Consider the following 16,292-nt stretch of genomic DNA (forward strand, 5'->3'; position numbering starts at 1 on the left):
GAATTAACATACTGGCTTTTGTTTCTCTAAATACACATCGAGATAAGGGGAGGGATTCTAAACTTCCTTATGTATCCCTGTATGCCTGAGCAACCTCAGATGCTGCTTTGAACTCCTACATGAATTGTCTCATCTCAATAAAGGATTCCTTTTGATACGTTTGGTTCTCAGAAGTTCATTCTTGCTAATTGAATGGGAAAAAGTTCTGTAGACTGATATACTGTCTCTGGGGCTTCTGGGGCTTGGCTTTCTTAAAGGTGAAGGGCGGTTTTAAGATTTTTACACTGCTGTTGGGAGGAAATACTTCCCTGGACAATCAGCACTTTGAAGAAATAATTGAATAATGAAACAAAGCTTTAAGTGACAGGGAACCAAGATGAGTGACATTCAGCAAGGCTTCTTGGCTAGCTAGAAAGATTGACATTCAAACATGAGTTTACATACTCTTTCTGAGTTTTGGTCTAAAACTGGTTTTTGGTGAAGGTTAATTCTTTGCTTGGTGATGTTTAATCCTGTGTTTATTGATGGGATAATTTTCCCTATTCAGCTTTAACAAGCAACAGCTACTGTTGTGATTTAATTTTTTGTATTGTGTTTGAATTTTTTCCTGCCTCATGGTTTCTTTTTCTACTTGGGGGTGGGGGAGTGGGGGGTCTTCCTCAGTGCTTTAGTGGTATCTGGCACTGTCCTTTTGGTGTATATTTCCAAGAGGTAGAATGCAAGCTTGGCACTGATTTTTAGTGCCTTTCTGGGGGGCATGTGACCTTTCCTTAAATCTGGATGATTTCCTTAGGATATCTTGTGAGGTGAGTGAGACTAGCTGGTATCTTTAAGTGGTGCAAATGGATCTAAGGATTGCTTTTCCTGGGTGTGCTCTTTATGCAGAGCTTAAATAACCTCTCTGCTAAAGAGTTTCACTTTATGAGCAAGAGTTGGCTGCTGATAGTTATCATTGCATTTTAACTATTTTCATTCCTCAAGGTGCTCTGGCACCCTGCTTGATTTGTAACTCTGACTTTCGGGTATTTTTAATCTAATGATTAGTATTTAGGGCAGCTTTTTGCAAGCAAAGAAGCTTTTTGTATTTTTGTACAGGTAATCCTTGACTTACCACAGTTCATTTAATGACCATTCAAAGTTATAATGGCACTGAAAAAAGTGACATGACCATTTTTCACACTTATGACCATTGTAGCATCCCCACTGTCATGAGAGGCCATGAGAGAAGTGACCCTTGACATGAGTGATGTCAAGTTGGCCATGCCCACCCAGTCACATGTCCACCAAGCCACACCCACCAACTAAGCCATGCCCACAGAACCAGTTATATAAAAAAACTGAATCCCATCCCTGGTGAAGACTCAGTGAAGATGAGAGAAAGGGAGGAAGCTACAGAAGGTGCTATGGGATCGGTCACCAGAGAACTAATTGAGGCCCTTTGCCCCCCTTCTGAAGAATTCTTGCAAGTGATGGAAGCCACAGAAGAAAGATGGAGACTAGGCACCCGGGCAAGGAGACGGATTCATGGAGAAGCTGCCAGATGGAGCTGAATCCAGATCTGGGACCAGGGGAGAAGCTGCCTGAACACAAGCTCGTGGGCTGGGAATGGGTCACAAGACAGAGTGGAGAAGGGTCGGCACTGGAATCAGACAACTCCCAAGACCTGTTGTTTCCATCCCAAAGCCAGTCATTGGCAGGGTTCCCAGAGCAATTCCAGCAACTTAAGGTGGAAAGTTATGTCTCACAACTGCAGCCTCTCCAGATGAGCTGGGTCCTAATGCAGCCCACATTCATTTTCCATAGTCCAAGACTTGACAGTGGAATCAGTGTGGCATCAGTCAGAGGTGGCCTAAGGATTGGCTCAGCATGGCAGGCCCAAGCAGCAAGGGAGAGACAGCAGATACATTGGGTATGTCACAAACCCCTCCATAGCCAGCAAGGAGATTACCCCCTGTGGAGAGTATTCCTCCAGGGTGGGGATTCTATCCTGGTCAGGGGTGGGCCCAATGCCAGTGGATGCCAGCACCAGTTGCACCACCTAGTTCGGGAGCACCCTGGGCCCAAGGACCAGCAGCAATCCATCCTCAGCAAGGGTATCTATGCAGGCAGCAGACTGCAGCCACCCCGCTTTTCCCAGAGCAGAGAAGAATTTAGCAGACAGCCCATATTCAGCAGGTTCCAATCCAGCCACTCAGAGCAACCCTGCAGGGCCCCTTCTTCCAGCATGCCTCAGCTGCTTGGCCAATCCCAGCTCAGCTGCCCTTGGGGTACCCCTACAGGGCCCTTTCATGCAACCAGCTCAATGCATTCCAGCTCAGCCCGTGGTTGCTATGGCGATTCCCCCCCCCCAGATCAGACCATGTGGTTTTCAAAGCAACTTTTGACGGATGGCTGAAAACTTTGCTTACCTTCTTACCCAGATCTGGTCAAACATATAGATCGGTTTGGAAACCACTATGAAACAGATCATGACATAGTTTCCACAATTACAGATGGGATGAATGAGGGGGACATTTTTGATTGGGTAGCTCAATTGCACTATGAGGACGCCCCAGAGCTACAAGATACTGATGTCTTTATTGAGCTTCTTAGGGCTAGGTTTGAAAATCTTGATAGAATAGGGAAGAGTGAAGACAAAATAATGGAAATGAAGCAAGACTTTGTATGGGACTTTAGAAGGGTCACAAGCAACTTCATGAACTGGCCTGACAGAATACTTCTGCACTATTTTAAGAACGCTATTAATCCAGAAGTCAAAAAATACCAGAAAGATTAAAGGATTGGTATGCTATGTCCCTTAGGCTGGACAGGGAAATCAACCCACACTGAAACCCCCTCTCTGAGGGCCCTCCTAGGAGAACCTTAGACAGACAGCCTCTGACTAAACCTGCTGAAGCTGCTTCTACCCAAATCACAAGGATTATATAGTGCTCTTGATGTGGCCAGAATGGCCATAGAGCAGCCAACTATCTAGCTACTGCACCTGAGGCGTAGTACAGTTCGATTTCATCGAAGAAATCTATGAAAGCCTCCAGACACTAGCCAGTTTGCTAGACACACTATAGAGGGTCCCCTCCACACAGAAGGGAGCATGGAACTTCCGACCTGAGAAATTCTTCCTGGAGAATGACCCCATGATGAGTGCTGCCATCCCCCCTTTTATAATTAAAGTGAAGTTGGTGGTGCTGACATGGGCGAGGCAGGTGAGATAGAAGCCGTAATAGATACCGAGTGTTCCAGATACCTGATTGGCCTCTCCATCATTGAACAATTAGGAATAAAGACTAAAGCCCTGAAATGCCCAATCAGGCTTGAACAAGTAGATGGGACTTTAATTGGGGGAGTCCTGGCCACCCAAATGACAGAGTTACTCAAACTAGAGATGGGCAGACACCATGAACTCATACATTTTGTAGCGGCTCCAAAAATGTCAGAATCTGTCATATTAGGATTTGCTTGGCTGGATAAATGGGCCCTTACCATCAAGTAGGAAGACAAATACCAAAAATCATAATTGGTGTTGGCCCGCTTACCCCCCTTCCTCCCACAAAGGAACTGTCACTCAACAGGGATCCCCAACCAGAAGCAGCAGCCACCACTTCAGACTCTCCTCCAGGTGCGCCCCAAGTTCTTAAACAATACAGGGACTTGGCTGAAGTTTTCAGCAAAGAGGAATGTAATGTTTCCCCCTGCTCCAATCGAGCCACTGATTGTGCCATAGAGTTAGAACCCGGGGCAAAACTGCCAAAACCTAAGATGTATTCCATGACACCAGCTGAAATGACTGAGTTGAGAAAATACATCGATAACAATTTGGACAGAGGTTTCAATTGAACCTACCAAATCTAGGTTGAAGGACTTATTAAATCACCTACCAAAAGGCAAGGTCCTTACCAAACTAGATCTGAGAGAAGCCTACTACTAAGTCTGCATAAAGGAGGGAGATGAATGGAAAACTGCCTTTAACTCTGGGTAGTTTCCAATTGTGAGTCATGCCTTTTGGACTCCAAGTGCCCCCCCCATGGTATTTATGCAACTCATCAATGAAGTGTTACATCCACACCTATACAAAGGGGTCCTTGTCTACTTTGGTGACATTTTTATATTCAGCAAAACCATAGAAGAACATATCAAATTGGTCAGACAAGTACTGAAAAATTTTTTAGCTGCCAAGTTATATGTAAAGCTGTCAAAATGCAAATTCCATAAAGAATCATTGGATTATCTGGGCTACCGAGTGTCTAACCAGGGAATTGAGATGGATCCTGGAAAGGTGAAGGTGGTGCTAGACTGGCAACCCCCCAAAACATGTAAACAACTTCAAACCCTCTTGGGGTTTGCAAATTTCTATAGACAATTTATTCCTTTGTTTGCTAAAGTCGCCCTCCCTTTAAAAGAGTTACTGAAAACTGGGCCTTCCCGGACCAAACCAAAACCCAATCAACCCCTTACTTGGACAATGAATTGTCAGAAATCTTTTGAGACATTAAAACACCTATTTGCCACTCAGCCTATCCTTCAGCATCTGGACCTGGCCAAACTTTTTATAGTCCAAGCTGATGCCAGTGATGTGGCTGTTATGGTGATTCTTCTCCAGAAGAACTCTCAAGACCAGTTGATGCCTTGCGCTTATGTGTCTAAAACATTGACAGACACAGAGTATAGGTGGGGGTTTGGGAAAAAGAGGCATTTGCCATGCGATGGGCTTTACTGGAAGGACTGAAGGAACCTTTCGAGGTATGGACTGATCATAAGAACCTCGAGGCTCTAAAAATACCTAGGAGGCTATCACCTAAACAAGTCTGCCTGGCTCAATACTTCAAGAGATTCAACTTTAACATGAAATATATCCCAGTGGGAAAAAACATATTGGTGGATGCCTTGTCGAGAAACTCCCAATTTGACAGCCACCAGGAGGAGGTAGTGCAAATTATGATATCAGAAGCCCAACCTGCAGGCCAAGTAACCACCTGAGGCCAAGCCAAATGCAGCCCCTGATGCCTAGAAGACAAACTGACAACTGATTTAAAAACATCAGTTTTAACTGATCCATGGTTTGTTGAACATCAACCCAAATTGACAATGAACGAAGGATTGGCTTGGAAAGGAACCAAGATTTATGTACCCAATACCCTAATGGTATTGAAACATAGCCATGACTCACAGTTGGGGGGAACCTTTGGGTTCTTAAAAACCCTGCATTTAGTCAGGAGACAGTTCTGGTGGCCAAAAATGAAAACTGATGTTGAGGACTATGTTAAAAGCTGCTTAATTTGTGCCACAATGAAACACAGAACTGGAAAACCTCCTGGCCTCCTTCAACAAGTAGCTGAACCAATGAAAGCATGGGAAGAAATCATGATGGACTTTATCATAAAGTTACCAGAGAGCAGAGGAAGTACCGTGATTTGGACTATTATTGATTTATTCTCTAAGCAAGCCCACTTTACAGCATGTAACGGACTACCTTCAGCTAAGAAACTTGTGAAACTGTTTGTGAAGCTGTGAAAATATAACAAAAATAAAACAACAGACTGTGATAATCAGAATCCGTAGAAGGCCTTTAATATAAGAGATATTGCAATACCGGCCCCTAACTCTCCAAACAACAGTTTAGGAGAAAGGAGACAACCCCTTCCAGTTACTACAACCTTATATAGGATTATCATATTTAGAAGATTACATAACACTTTCTATTTTTCACACATAGGAGTTACAGAGAGTCTCATAAAAAAGTTCTGGGTGTTTTTCATAACTCCTCCCATGCATCCTCCCAATCCCCCAACTTTCTCTTCTTCACCATTATCATCAGATTTCCTGTTTTTTTTACTTAAAAGATTACACAAGAGATCATTAATAACTCTATAATGTCAAGGCAACCTTTTATGAATCTCAAACAAAGTCAAGGACATAATATTTTGCAATTCCACAGAACTTTAGCAGAATAAACAAGTTATATAAATGTTCCAATCTCTAGCAGGTCAGCTCGCTTCCCAGACTCTACCCACTCCTCCCCCCATTACTTATGGCAGCCAAAAGATGCAAAGCAATAGTAAAAGAACTTGAAGGCTGACACTGTGATTCTGTGAGCAACTCAACCTGTCTGCCTGCTTTGCCTGATTTTGGGTAAAAGTTGCTCTTTTTAAATAAAAAGTTCAATATTTACATACATGGTATGTTGTGAGTTAATTTTGTGAGTTTGCTTGCAAGCAAATTTTATGTGGCAGACTCAGCTAGCCAATCTCACTGATCTCTGAATGAATCTGTGATTCTGTGAGCAACTCAATCTGCCTGCCTGCTTTGCCTGCTTTTGGGTAAAAGTTGCTCTTTTTAAATAAAAAAAACAATATTTATATAAATATTTACATACAAGCCATTCCCAGCCACTCACATGACCACCAAGCCACATTCACAAGTTAGGCCACACCTACAGAACCAATTGTTAAGAAATTTGAATCCCACCCCTGCCTCTGTGTGCTTGTGTGTGTGTGAGAGAGAGAGAGAGAGAGAGAGAGAAGGAGGGAGAGAGAGAGTTTAGATCAGATCTCTCACTCTCTTCTCTCTCTCTCTCTCTCTCTCTCACACACACACACACACCATCAGCAAGCCACCATCAGTCAAAATTCATATTAGTGGTCCCCAGGATTAAAATTATGAGTTTGGTGGTCCCTGAGGTCCAAAAGGTTGGCAACCCCAATATCCATGTCATTAACAGAGTGGTTGAAATCATTAGAAAAAGGTTGGGAGGATACAAAAAAGCTCTAGCTGAAGCTGCTGAGGAATATAAAAAACAAGAAGACAAACATAGATCCCTCCAACCACCATTTAAAGTAGGGGACAAAATGTTTTTGTCAATTAAATATCTTAAGTTGAAACTTCCTAGTAGAAAGTTGGGCCCTAAATTCTTGGGTCCATTCCCTATATCTAAGATAATTAATCCAGTGACAGTCCAATTAAGTCTCCCTCAGCTGTTGGGGAAAATATACCCAGTGTTCCACAGTAATTTGTTGAAGCCTGCTGCAGGTTCAAATCTAAGGCCAATATCAGCAGCTGCCCCCAAACCTCTGGTTGTGCAGGGTGAGACACATTATGAAATAAAGAAAATACTCGATTCTACATTACACCGAGGACAATTACAATATTTGGTGCTATGGAAAGGCTACTCTTTGTCAGAAGATACTTGGGTGAAAAGTTGGGATACATATGCAGATAAATTGGTTAACCAATTCCATGAAAAATTCCCTGACAAGCCAAAGGGTCCCCTTTGAGGGGGGAGAGGGGGTTAAGGGCATTGCATTAACCCCTGGTTCTGTTTTGTTTATTGTATATTCCAGGACATGATTTTTTTCAAGGGGGGACACCTGTCAGCTTTGGAAGCCATATTGAGATCTGATGTTTCCACACTGCCACAATTGAGCCTGGGAAAGTGGGAGGGGGGAATTCATTTGAGTATATCTAATTAGACAAAATAAAATATTTTTGCTGGTTCAAGGTCACATAGTGTTGCGCATAGTGCAAAGGAAGTCTTACTTTGAGATGGATGATGATTGGGCCATGTGATGTGGTGATGGGTATAGGGGATGGATTTGTAGTTTTTACTTTTGCAAGGAAGCCCAAAACTTTCAGATTTGGGATTCCACAGATGTACCAGTTACTATCCAAATAAAAGGAATCTTTGAGAGACACATTAATTATATATAACTTTCATATTTTCTTCTCTAATCATTGATAGAATAATTCTCATACCTTTTAATATTCAGTTTCTTTTCTTTCTTTAATTACAAGTGTTAGTCTATTCATTTCTGCACATTCTAATATTTTCTAATCACATTTTCTTCAGTAGGAATCTGTTCCTTTTTCCAATTTTGAGCAAATACAATTCTCTACAGTTATCACATGAATATTCAAATATACATTTTCTTTGCTATAAGTTTCAGATAAGATCCCCAACAGGAATATTTCTGGTTTTAAATCAATACATTGTTGTATCATTTCTTCCAACCATGAAGCATATTTTTGTCCAATATTTTTTAGCTTCAACACATGTCCACTACATATGTGCCAGGCGTTTGGTGGCATTTCCAACATTTTGCTGATTTATCTTTAAACATCTTTGCCCACCTTGCTGGTGGATAATGCCATTTATAAAACATTTTGTATGCAGTTGACATTGTTACCTTATAATTTCTATCCCATAGTTTTTGCCAGTCATTGAGTGCTATTGTATAACCAAAATTCTTTGCCCAATACTATCATTGTCTCCATCGCTTGTTCCTCTTCTAGTTTAATGCCTAATAGGTAGCTATACAGTTTTTTTTATCAACCTTTCTTCTGTTCCTGTTGGTATCTTATCCAATTCTGTCATTTCTTTATGTAAGCCTTATGTTTTAACATCTTTTTCATATCTCACCGTATTTGCAAGTATGAATACCAAATCACATCTATCCCTTGTTCGCCCAATTCTTGTTTGGTTTTAAGCTCACCTCTTTCATTTAAAATATCCTTATATCTTACAATATTTCCCATGTTAAAATTGTTCGGATAGTTAAGTGCTTCCATTGTGGAAAGCTAGACTGGTACTTTCAAATAGTGCTGTTCTCTGGTTTTCTCCCATATTAACAGTAAGGCATTTCTTATATAAGTGTCTCTGAAAGTAACCATGTATCTTGTTTTTCCCATACCATAAAAATGCATACCAACCTAGTTGTAAATCATGCCCTTCCAGAGTCAACAATTCTGTATTCCTTAGTACTATCCATTCTTTCATCCATGATAATGCCGTAGCTTGGTGATATAGTTCCCAATTAGGTAGTCCAACCCACCCCCCTCGTTCTTGCGTCCTGTAACATTTTTAAGCTTATTCTTGCTTTTTTCCCTTGTCAGATAAATTTCAATATTACTTTATTAAGATTAATGAAATATTTTTCCCTAACTTTATTGGGACTGTTTGAAATAAATATAGTAACCTTGGAAGTATATTCATTTTACTTCTTGCTACTCTTCTTATAAGTGATAGTTGCAGGCCTTTCCACTTTTCCAAATCTATTGTGATTTGTTGCAATAGTTTCTGATAGTTATCCTCCTTAATTGTTACATACCTAGCTGTTAACAGGATCCCCAAGTATTTTCTTTTCTTAATAATCTGAATATCCAATCTCTTTCTTAATACTTCTTTTTATATATCTATAATATTTTTCACTACCATTTTAGTTTTTTCTCTATTCATTTTCAAACCTGCCACTTCACCATATTCTTCTATTTTCCCTAATAGTTAGGGTCCTGTTTCCAGTGGATCTTCTAAGATAAAAACCAAATCATCTGCAAATGCTTGCAGGGGGTGGTGCTGAAACCATGGTGAGACGATGCCTCTCATGGGAGCTCCATCAGACCATTGAAACCCAAGCTGCCAGGAGATCCGCAATGGACCTAAATCACTTCAGGGGAAGGAACAAAAGGGGGATCAGGTTCTGTTGAGCGCAGGAAGTTCGCAATCTCCCTTGTCAACCCAGAACAGCCCCTGAACATGACAGTTGGGAAGGTGGCCATTGCATGCTGCTACAAAGCCAGGGACAGCTACCAGAAGAGAGGAGAAGGCAGAAGACAATCTGATTGAGCTGGTGAGAGATTTGCCTACAAGAAGTTCATATCAAAAAGCAACACAATAAAGTATTGGAACACCCCAAAATTGGGAAGCTATATGCCTCCCTTGCACAACAAAGTAAAAGAAGGATAGCACTGTATATAAAAGAGACAATAAATACCAAACACAGACGAGGAATGGAGAATCTTGATGGTGGAGATAACAATAAATGATAAACATGTACTTTTGTAGCAATATATGCACCAAACTGTAACCAAGAGGTTTTCTACAACAAACTGCTCAAGAATTTTAGAATATATGTATAATAGGTGACTTTAATGCCATTGTGGAATGGGACTATAAAACTAAAAATATAAACAAAAAAGTGAGGAAAACACTTCCCAAGGCATTTTTTAAAATGGTGGAGGAATTAAGCATCCAGGATGAATGGAGAGAGACTTATCATGAGAAAAATCAAGATTAATTTTACTCACATAGACATGCATTATGGTCTAGAATAGATATGATGTTGTTATCAACAGAGCTAAGAGCAAATATACAAGAGATAAACATTGAAATAGGTACCTGGCAGACCATAACCCAATAACAACTACATGGAAAGGGCAAACAAAGTAACTGAGATGGACAATAAATCAAACAGTACTTAAAGAGAAAGAATACATCATGTTTATGGAAAAAGAATTGGAATTCTTCTTTAAAGAGAATAAAAAAGAAGATACCTCACTACAAAATTTATGGGATACTGTAAAGGCATATAACAGAGGACTGACAATAACAGATACAGGAAAAAGGAACACAAAAAAGAAACAAGCACAAAAGAAATTGGAAGATGATTATAAAAGACTAGAGATGGAATTACAGAAAGACCCACAAAAAAGAACATAAAATACCAAATGGAGCTTAATAAACATAAGCTGAGTCTACTAGAAAAAGATGAATTAGCACAAAAAATTAAAAGCTCCAAGCAAAACTTCTTCAAAAATGCAAATAAGCCAGGAAGATGGCTGGCATATAAACTGAAAAAAGAGAAGGAAAAAACAAGCAGATTCATCGATTGATAGATGAGGAGGGAGCTCCACACTACTGTTATGATGAGAAAAAGAAAATAATACAAAAATATTATGAAAAATTATACGATAGAGACAATTTTAGAAGATAAAATCAAACAATACCAACAAAAAGCAGAACTATCACCAATACCAGAGACAATAAAAACAACATTAGAAAAAAGGATAACAATAATGGAACTGATTGAAGTAATTAAAAGACAAAATAATGGTAAAACACCAGGCCCGAATGGACTACCAGCAGAATTATATAGAGATTTGCAAGACTCTTTGAGCATCCCAATGTTGGAAGTATTTAATGAAGTTTTCCTTGAAGCGAAGATACCAAACTCTTGGTCTGAAGCACATATTCTCTCATACCAAAAGAGAATTCAGACCTATAACAGATAAAAACTATAGATTGATATCGCTATTGAATGAGGACTATAAAATATTTGCATCAATAATAGTAGAAAGACTGAAGAGATTTTTAAATCAATTTATATACTCAGACCAAAATGGTTTTCTACCTAAGAGACAGATAAGAGACAATATGAGAGTAATATTGGAAACGTTGGAATATTATGAAATACACCTGGAGAAGCAAATGGTGTTGATATTCCTAGACACACAGAAGGTCTTTGATAACATGAGCAGGCAGTTTATGTTGGCACAACTAAAAGAAATGGGGAGAGATTTATTAAAATGGTTGTAGCAATATATCATAAACAAACTGCAAGTGTGTTGGTAAATGGTGATATGACAGAAATGGTGATATGAATATTAAGAAGGGTACAAGATAGGGATGCCCCCTGTCACCATTGTTATTTGGTCTGACCTTGGAAGTACTAAATAGAAATATTAGACAGGATAGAGAGATAAAGGGAATGGAAATAAAAAAATAAAAAAGCAGTGCACACTTTTGCACTGGGCAACTTACTGGGGCGGGGGGAGAACAGTACGGAGAGAACATAAAAGGACAATAACATTATTCTTTCTCCATAGGGGAGGCAATATTTGACTCACTTAATAAATCACATTTTCCAAATCTTTCTGTGATCTCTAACTTGAGACTGAACTTGGAGCAATAGTCCAAATGATTCTCAAATTCATGTACTTAACTGAGTCACATTTCACTCCTCTTTTCATTTACCTAGATCTGGTTGGTGTTAATAAAGATGAAAATTGCCTGTGGTTTTATTGGCAAATTTATTCTTCGAGTCTCCATGATTAAAACAAATGTTTACTGTTTAATAGCCCATCAAAGGATACCAGAGCATTCAAAACAAGTGGAAGGAAATTACCCTTTCTCTTCTGACCTCAAGATAAAATACTGGAATGTGAGAGTCATTCCAAGTTTGGAACACTTCAAACTTTAAAAATGATGAATATGTGATTGTAAAATGCATACAAATATATACAATTTACAATTGTAAAATGTATACAAAATATATACAAATCACATATCTGTTATTTGATTTGAAATTGAAGATGAAAATTTAAGGGTTGCATGATAAAATGGACTAGGGAGTTTGGTTATAACATAGTTATAGCATCATAACATAAATGGGAAAGAATGTGAGTAAATGGATTGAAATTCATACTGTGTTAAAGTTTTAAAAGAAAACTTTTGTAAAATGATCTGCTGTTGGCACATGACAAGACAGAAACAATTGAAGATATATAAAGGTACTTAAAATCAACATTGGCAATGTGAATCAGATGCCGCTTATTTTTGTTTCTTTATTTAATTTTCTTCTGTTTTGTTTTGTTCTTTACATTTTTTTCCTTTTCTTAGTTTCTTTTTTATTTTTTACTTTAAACTTTAGATTTGTATTTTATTTATTGAAAAAATCTCTGAATAAAAAGTATATCTATATCTACCTACCTACCTATTTATATACTGTAAATAATTTTTTATATATAGGAAAAAACCCGCTGAATATTTTACACTATCCTAACATTAGACTCCAGTTTTAATAGTCTTATAGAAGAAAATCCTCTTTTTTTTAACATGGTAATATATAATGTAGCCTTCAGAGTGTATCTTCTAATTGATCTAATGCAGATAACAGTATGCTAGTTTGCAAGGTAAACTTTAGACTAGAGATTCCGTACTCATAGAATAGCATGAGTAGAATAGCATAAAACAGCATGAGAATAGCATGAGTATGGAATAAAACTGACCTTTGGCATTTATGGCACTCTGGTTAAATTGTGCCAAAGTAGTCCCTACATCACATTAAATTAACAGAGAATGCTACATGTAGCACAGGTACAGCAAATGCTGGCTGCTTAATCTATGCTTCGAGATTACTAGAATGTGTTATTGACATCCTCAGTTGATCAAAGCCACATGGGTATTGATGTTCACAATGTACGATTATGGCCTCTGGAATATTGGTATGCCAGACAATTAAACAGTAAAAAAGATGCACCAATACAATTGAAAAATGAATAGGCACTGTTTTATGAAACTAAGAGAAAGTGGAAGAATGTAACAAATCTGAAAATGGTGATTTGATTTTTATAGCGATTGAAATACATGGAGAGAAGTGAAGGTATAAGTTTAATTATGAACGAAAATGCTAAAATGAAACTGATAGGCCAAGAGCTGGTAGAGTGGAATAGTCGAAAAGTGACAGTTGGAAGGTGAGACGGAGAGTCAGAGCCGAGGAGGTGGATGATTTTATGATTGTGTGGCTTCCCTGATCTCCCCCTGGACTCCCCTGACTGAAGCTAAACCCTGGTCTGAGAACCCAAGAGTCAGCAGCTGCTGATCTGAATTGATAGTGTGGGTCATCTGATGGAGGCAGAGCTGACAGAAGAGACAAGCTTCTCTGGCCTTTGTTGGCAGCTAGGCCTATTCATGGTTAATAATGGTGTGGAGAGTGGCAGGCTGCTGTTGGGATTTCCTGAGATTAACTGATGAGAACTTGGAACTGTGAACTTCATGAGACGTTGTAGGACTACAAAGCTGCTACATTTCCAATGCAGCATAGCAAGCCTTTCTGGCTATTTTTTTCTAGCTACCATTTGCAGTTTTGCTTCTGCATTTTTGTGGTTGTTCTGTGGTCGGGCCTGGAGGGTTGCTTGGGGAATCCTGAGGCTGGGGGAAAAGTTGAATGAGAGTATGTTGGTCCCTTTTCCACAGGTGAGAGCTGGGGGAAAGGTGTGGCTTGCTGCTTGGTGGGTGAGAGCAACTGGGCACGGTACTGTTTATGCATTGAGTGGACGTATTCTGATTATGTTGAGTGGTAAGGGGAGCTGGATTTGACCCCTCTGCAGCAATAAGGGGTGGTGTGAGTTTGAGGGTGCTGAGAGCAAATGCTATAGTGCCTGTAAAGCTCATCTTGCCCCCAACAATCTGTCAATGGAAGTAGATTTTTCCCCCTTTTCAAAGAAGTGTGTTGGGGATGGAAGATGTAATGGTTATTAGGGAAGGCAGAGGAGGGTATCCTATTTCAGTGGGGTTAGATAACAGGAGATATGGGAGACAAAGAAGAGGGCAGGCATGGGGAATGCAGCCTTGGTGTTTAGTAACGATCTCGTGTTCTGCCCCATTGCACTCACCTCATTTTCCTGGTCAGCAGATCTGTGGTGGCCCTGGCCTTAGACTACTGCTTTTAAATGTGAGATCAGCTTGCAATAAGGCTAGCCTTATTGCTGATTTGATCCTTGAAGAGAAGGCTGAACTGGCTTGTATAACTGAGATCTGGCTGGGCCCAGAGGGAGGCATTCCTCTTGTAGAAATGTGCCCAGTAGATTATCGAGCATGGCACCAGTCTAGACCTCAGGGCTGGGGAGGAGGTGTGGCTGTTGTTATCAGAGAATTTCGAGTAGCCTCCAGAGGCACTGTTCAACAAGTCCCCGGCTGTGAGATCCTTTTTCTTAGATTGGGCTCAAGGGATCAGGTGGGATTGCTGCTGTTATACCAGCCTCCCTGTTGCGTGGCAGCTTCCCTACCTGGGCTCCTGGACCTCGCTCCAGGGCTGGCGGTGGAATTCCCCAGGCTTATAGTTCTGGGGGATTTCAACATGCCTTCTCTGGGGTCAGGGTCAGAGGTAGCCCGAGATTTTATAGATACAATGACTTTCATGGACCTGTCCCAGATTATCCAGAGCCCAACTAGTAATAGTGGTCACACTCCTGATTTGGTGTTCTCGTCGGAGCAGTGTCTATGTGATCTAGAATTGCTAGATCTGTCCTTGGTCCCCTTGTCATGGTCAGATCACAGTCTGGTGGCAATGAGTTTCTCAAAAGCTGCATCCCCCACACAGGGAGGCAGGACATATTAGATTGGTCTGCCCCTGTTGACTAATGGACCCAGATGGGTTCCAGAAGGAGCTGGGGGGTTATAACTGCAGATCTATTATGCAGATCTATTATGGACTCTGGCGGTGATTAATGCTTCTCTACAGGAGGGGACAGTGCCCCAGCACTTTAAGGAGGCTGTAGTCCACCCTCTTCTTAAGAAGCCATTGCTGGACTTCACCTGGTTGGATAATTTCTGACCTGTGTCCAATCTTCCCTTTTTGGGGAAGGTTGTTGAGAAGGTGGTCACACAGTAGCTCCAGAGGTTTCTGGATGAAATGTATTATCTTGTCCCTTACCAGTCAGGATTCAGGCCTGGATTTAGGACAGAAACAGCATTGGTTGCACTTTTGGATGAACTCTGGTGGGAGCAGGATGGGGTAGTGCATCCATCTTTGCTCTACTTGACCTCTCAGTGGCTTTTGATACCATTGACCATGGGATTCTCCTGGGGTGGCTTCGTGGGATGGGAGTGGGAGTGGGAGGCCTTGTGCTTCCTTCCTCTGTGGCCACTCTCAGTCAGTGTTGATAGAAGGGGAGATATCCAACCCTTGCCCTCTGCTTTACAGGGTTCCGCAGGGCTCGGTACTCTCTCCGCTCCTGTTCAACATTTATATGAAGCCGCTGGGTGAGATCATCCATCACCATGGACTGAGGTATCACCAATACACTACCTCAGAATTACAGGGTTCAATCTGACATTTTTGTCAAAAATGAGTTAAGAGTGTGACAAGAATCTATCTACCATTTGGAATTTTGTGAATGACACCTAGGACCCGAAGAAGAACAAAAAAGTAGAGACAACTTAAATATGAGAAGCCAAGAGGAACAACTCTCCAGAGAAAAAGAATCTGATCCACACTCTGAACCCCAAAATCTTAGAGAAGAAGGGGAAGGCAACAGACTAAGAAGAAGAGAGCCTAGAACAAGGAATGAAATGAGAAATGCCTCACACAGTCAGTGACACTGATAGAGAAATCACTTTATTTTCAGTCAATATCAATGGTTTAAATTTATCATCAAAAAGAAAACAGATATTTGAAAAACTCAAAAAACAAAACGCTGACATAACTTGTATCCAAAAAGTGCATATTCCAGATAATCAAGCAGACCTCTTAAAGAATATAAATTTGGGTAAAATGTACTCGGCACTTGCAAAAATAAAAGGGGGGGGGTATTGTAGTATATGTATTGGTTGCAACATAAACAAATATACAAAGATCAAGAAGGGAGAATGCTCTTTATAGAAATAAATGTAAACCAGAAAAAGATGTTATTAGTCACAATATATGCCCCGAATGCAGACCAAAAAGACTTTTATAATAGGCTTC

At 40.2% G+C, this 16,292-nt stretch overlaps 1 protein-coding gene across 1 annotated transcript in view; it reads left to right on the top strand.

Annotated features, from left to right (window-relative positions):
• LOC148127915 (uncharacterized) overlaps positions 1–14,995 on the top strand; it is a 38,663-nt gene extending 23,668 nt beyond the window's left edge. The window contains exon 2 of the mRNA XM_087923341.1: positions 14,241–14,995. Within this exon, the coding sequence (XP_087779467.1) occupies positions 14,241–14,945 (705 nt within the window). The 3' untranslated portion in view covers positions 14,946–14,995. The remainder of the gene's footprint in view (positions 1–14,240) is intronic.
• The last annotated feature ends 1,297 nt before the right edge of the window (positions 14,996–16,292 follow it).

The sequence above is a fragment of the Pseudonaja textilis genome, chromosome 1, assembly GCF_049901715.1.
Source record: "Pseudonaja textilis isolate UNSWEBS1 chromosome 1, rPseTex1.2, whole genome shotgun sequence".
Lineage (NCBI taxonomy): Eukaryota > Metazoa > Chordata > Lepidosauria > Squamata > Elapidae > Pseudonaja > Pseudonaja textilis.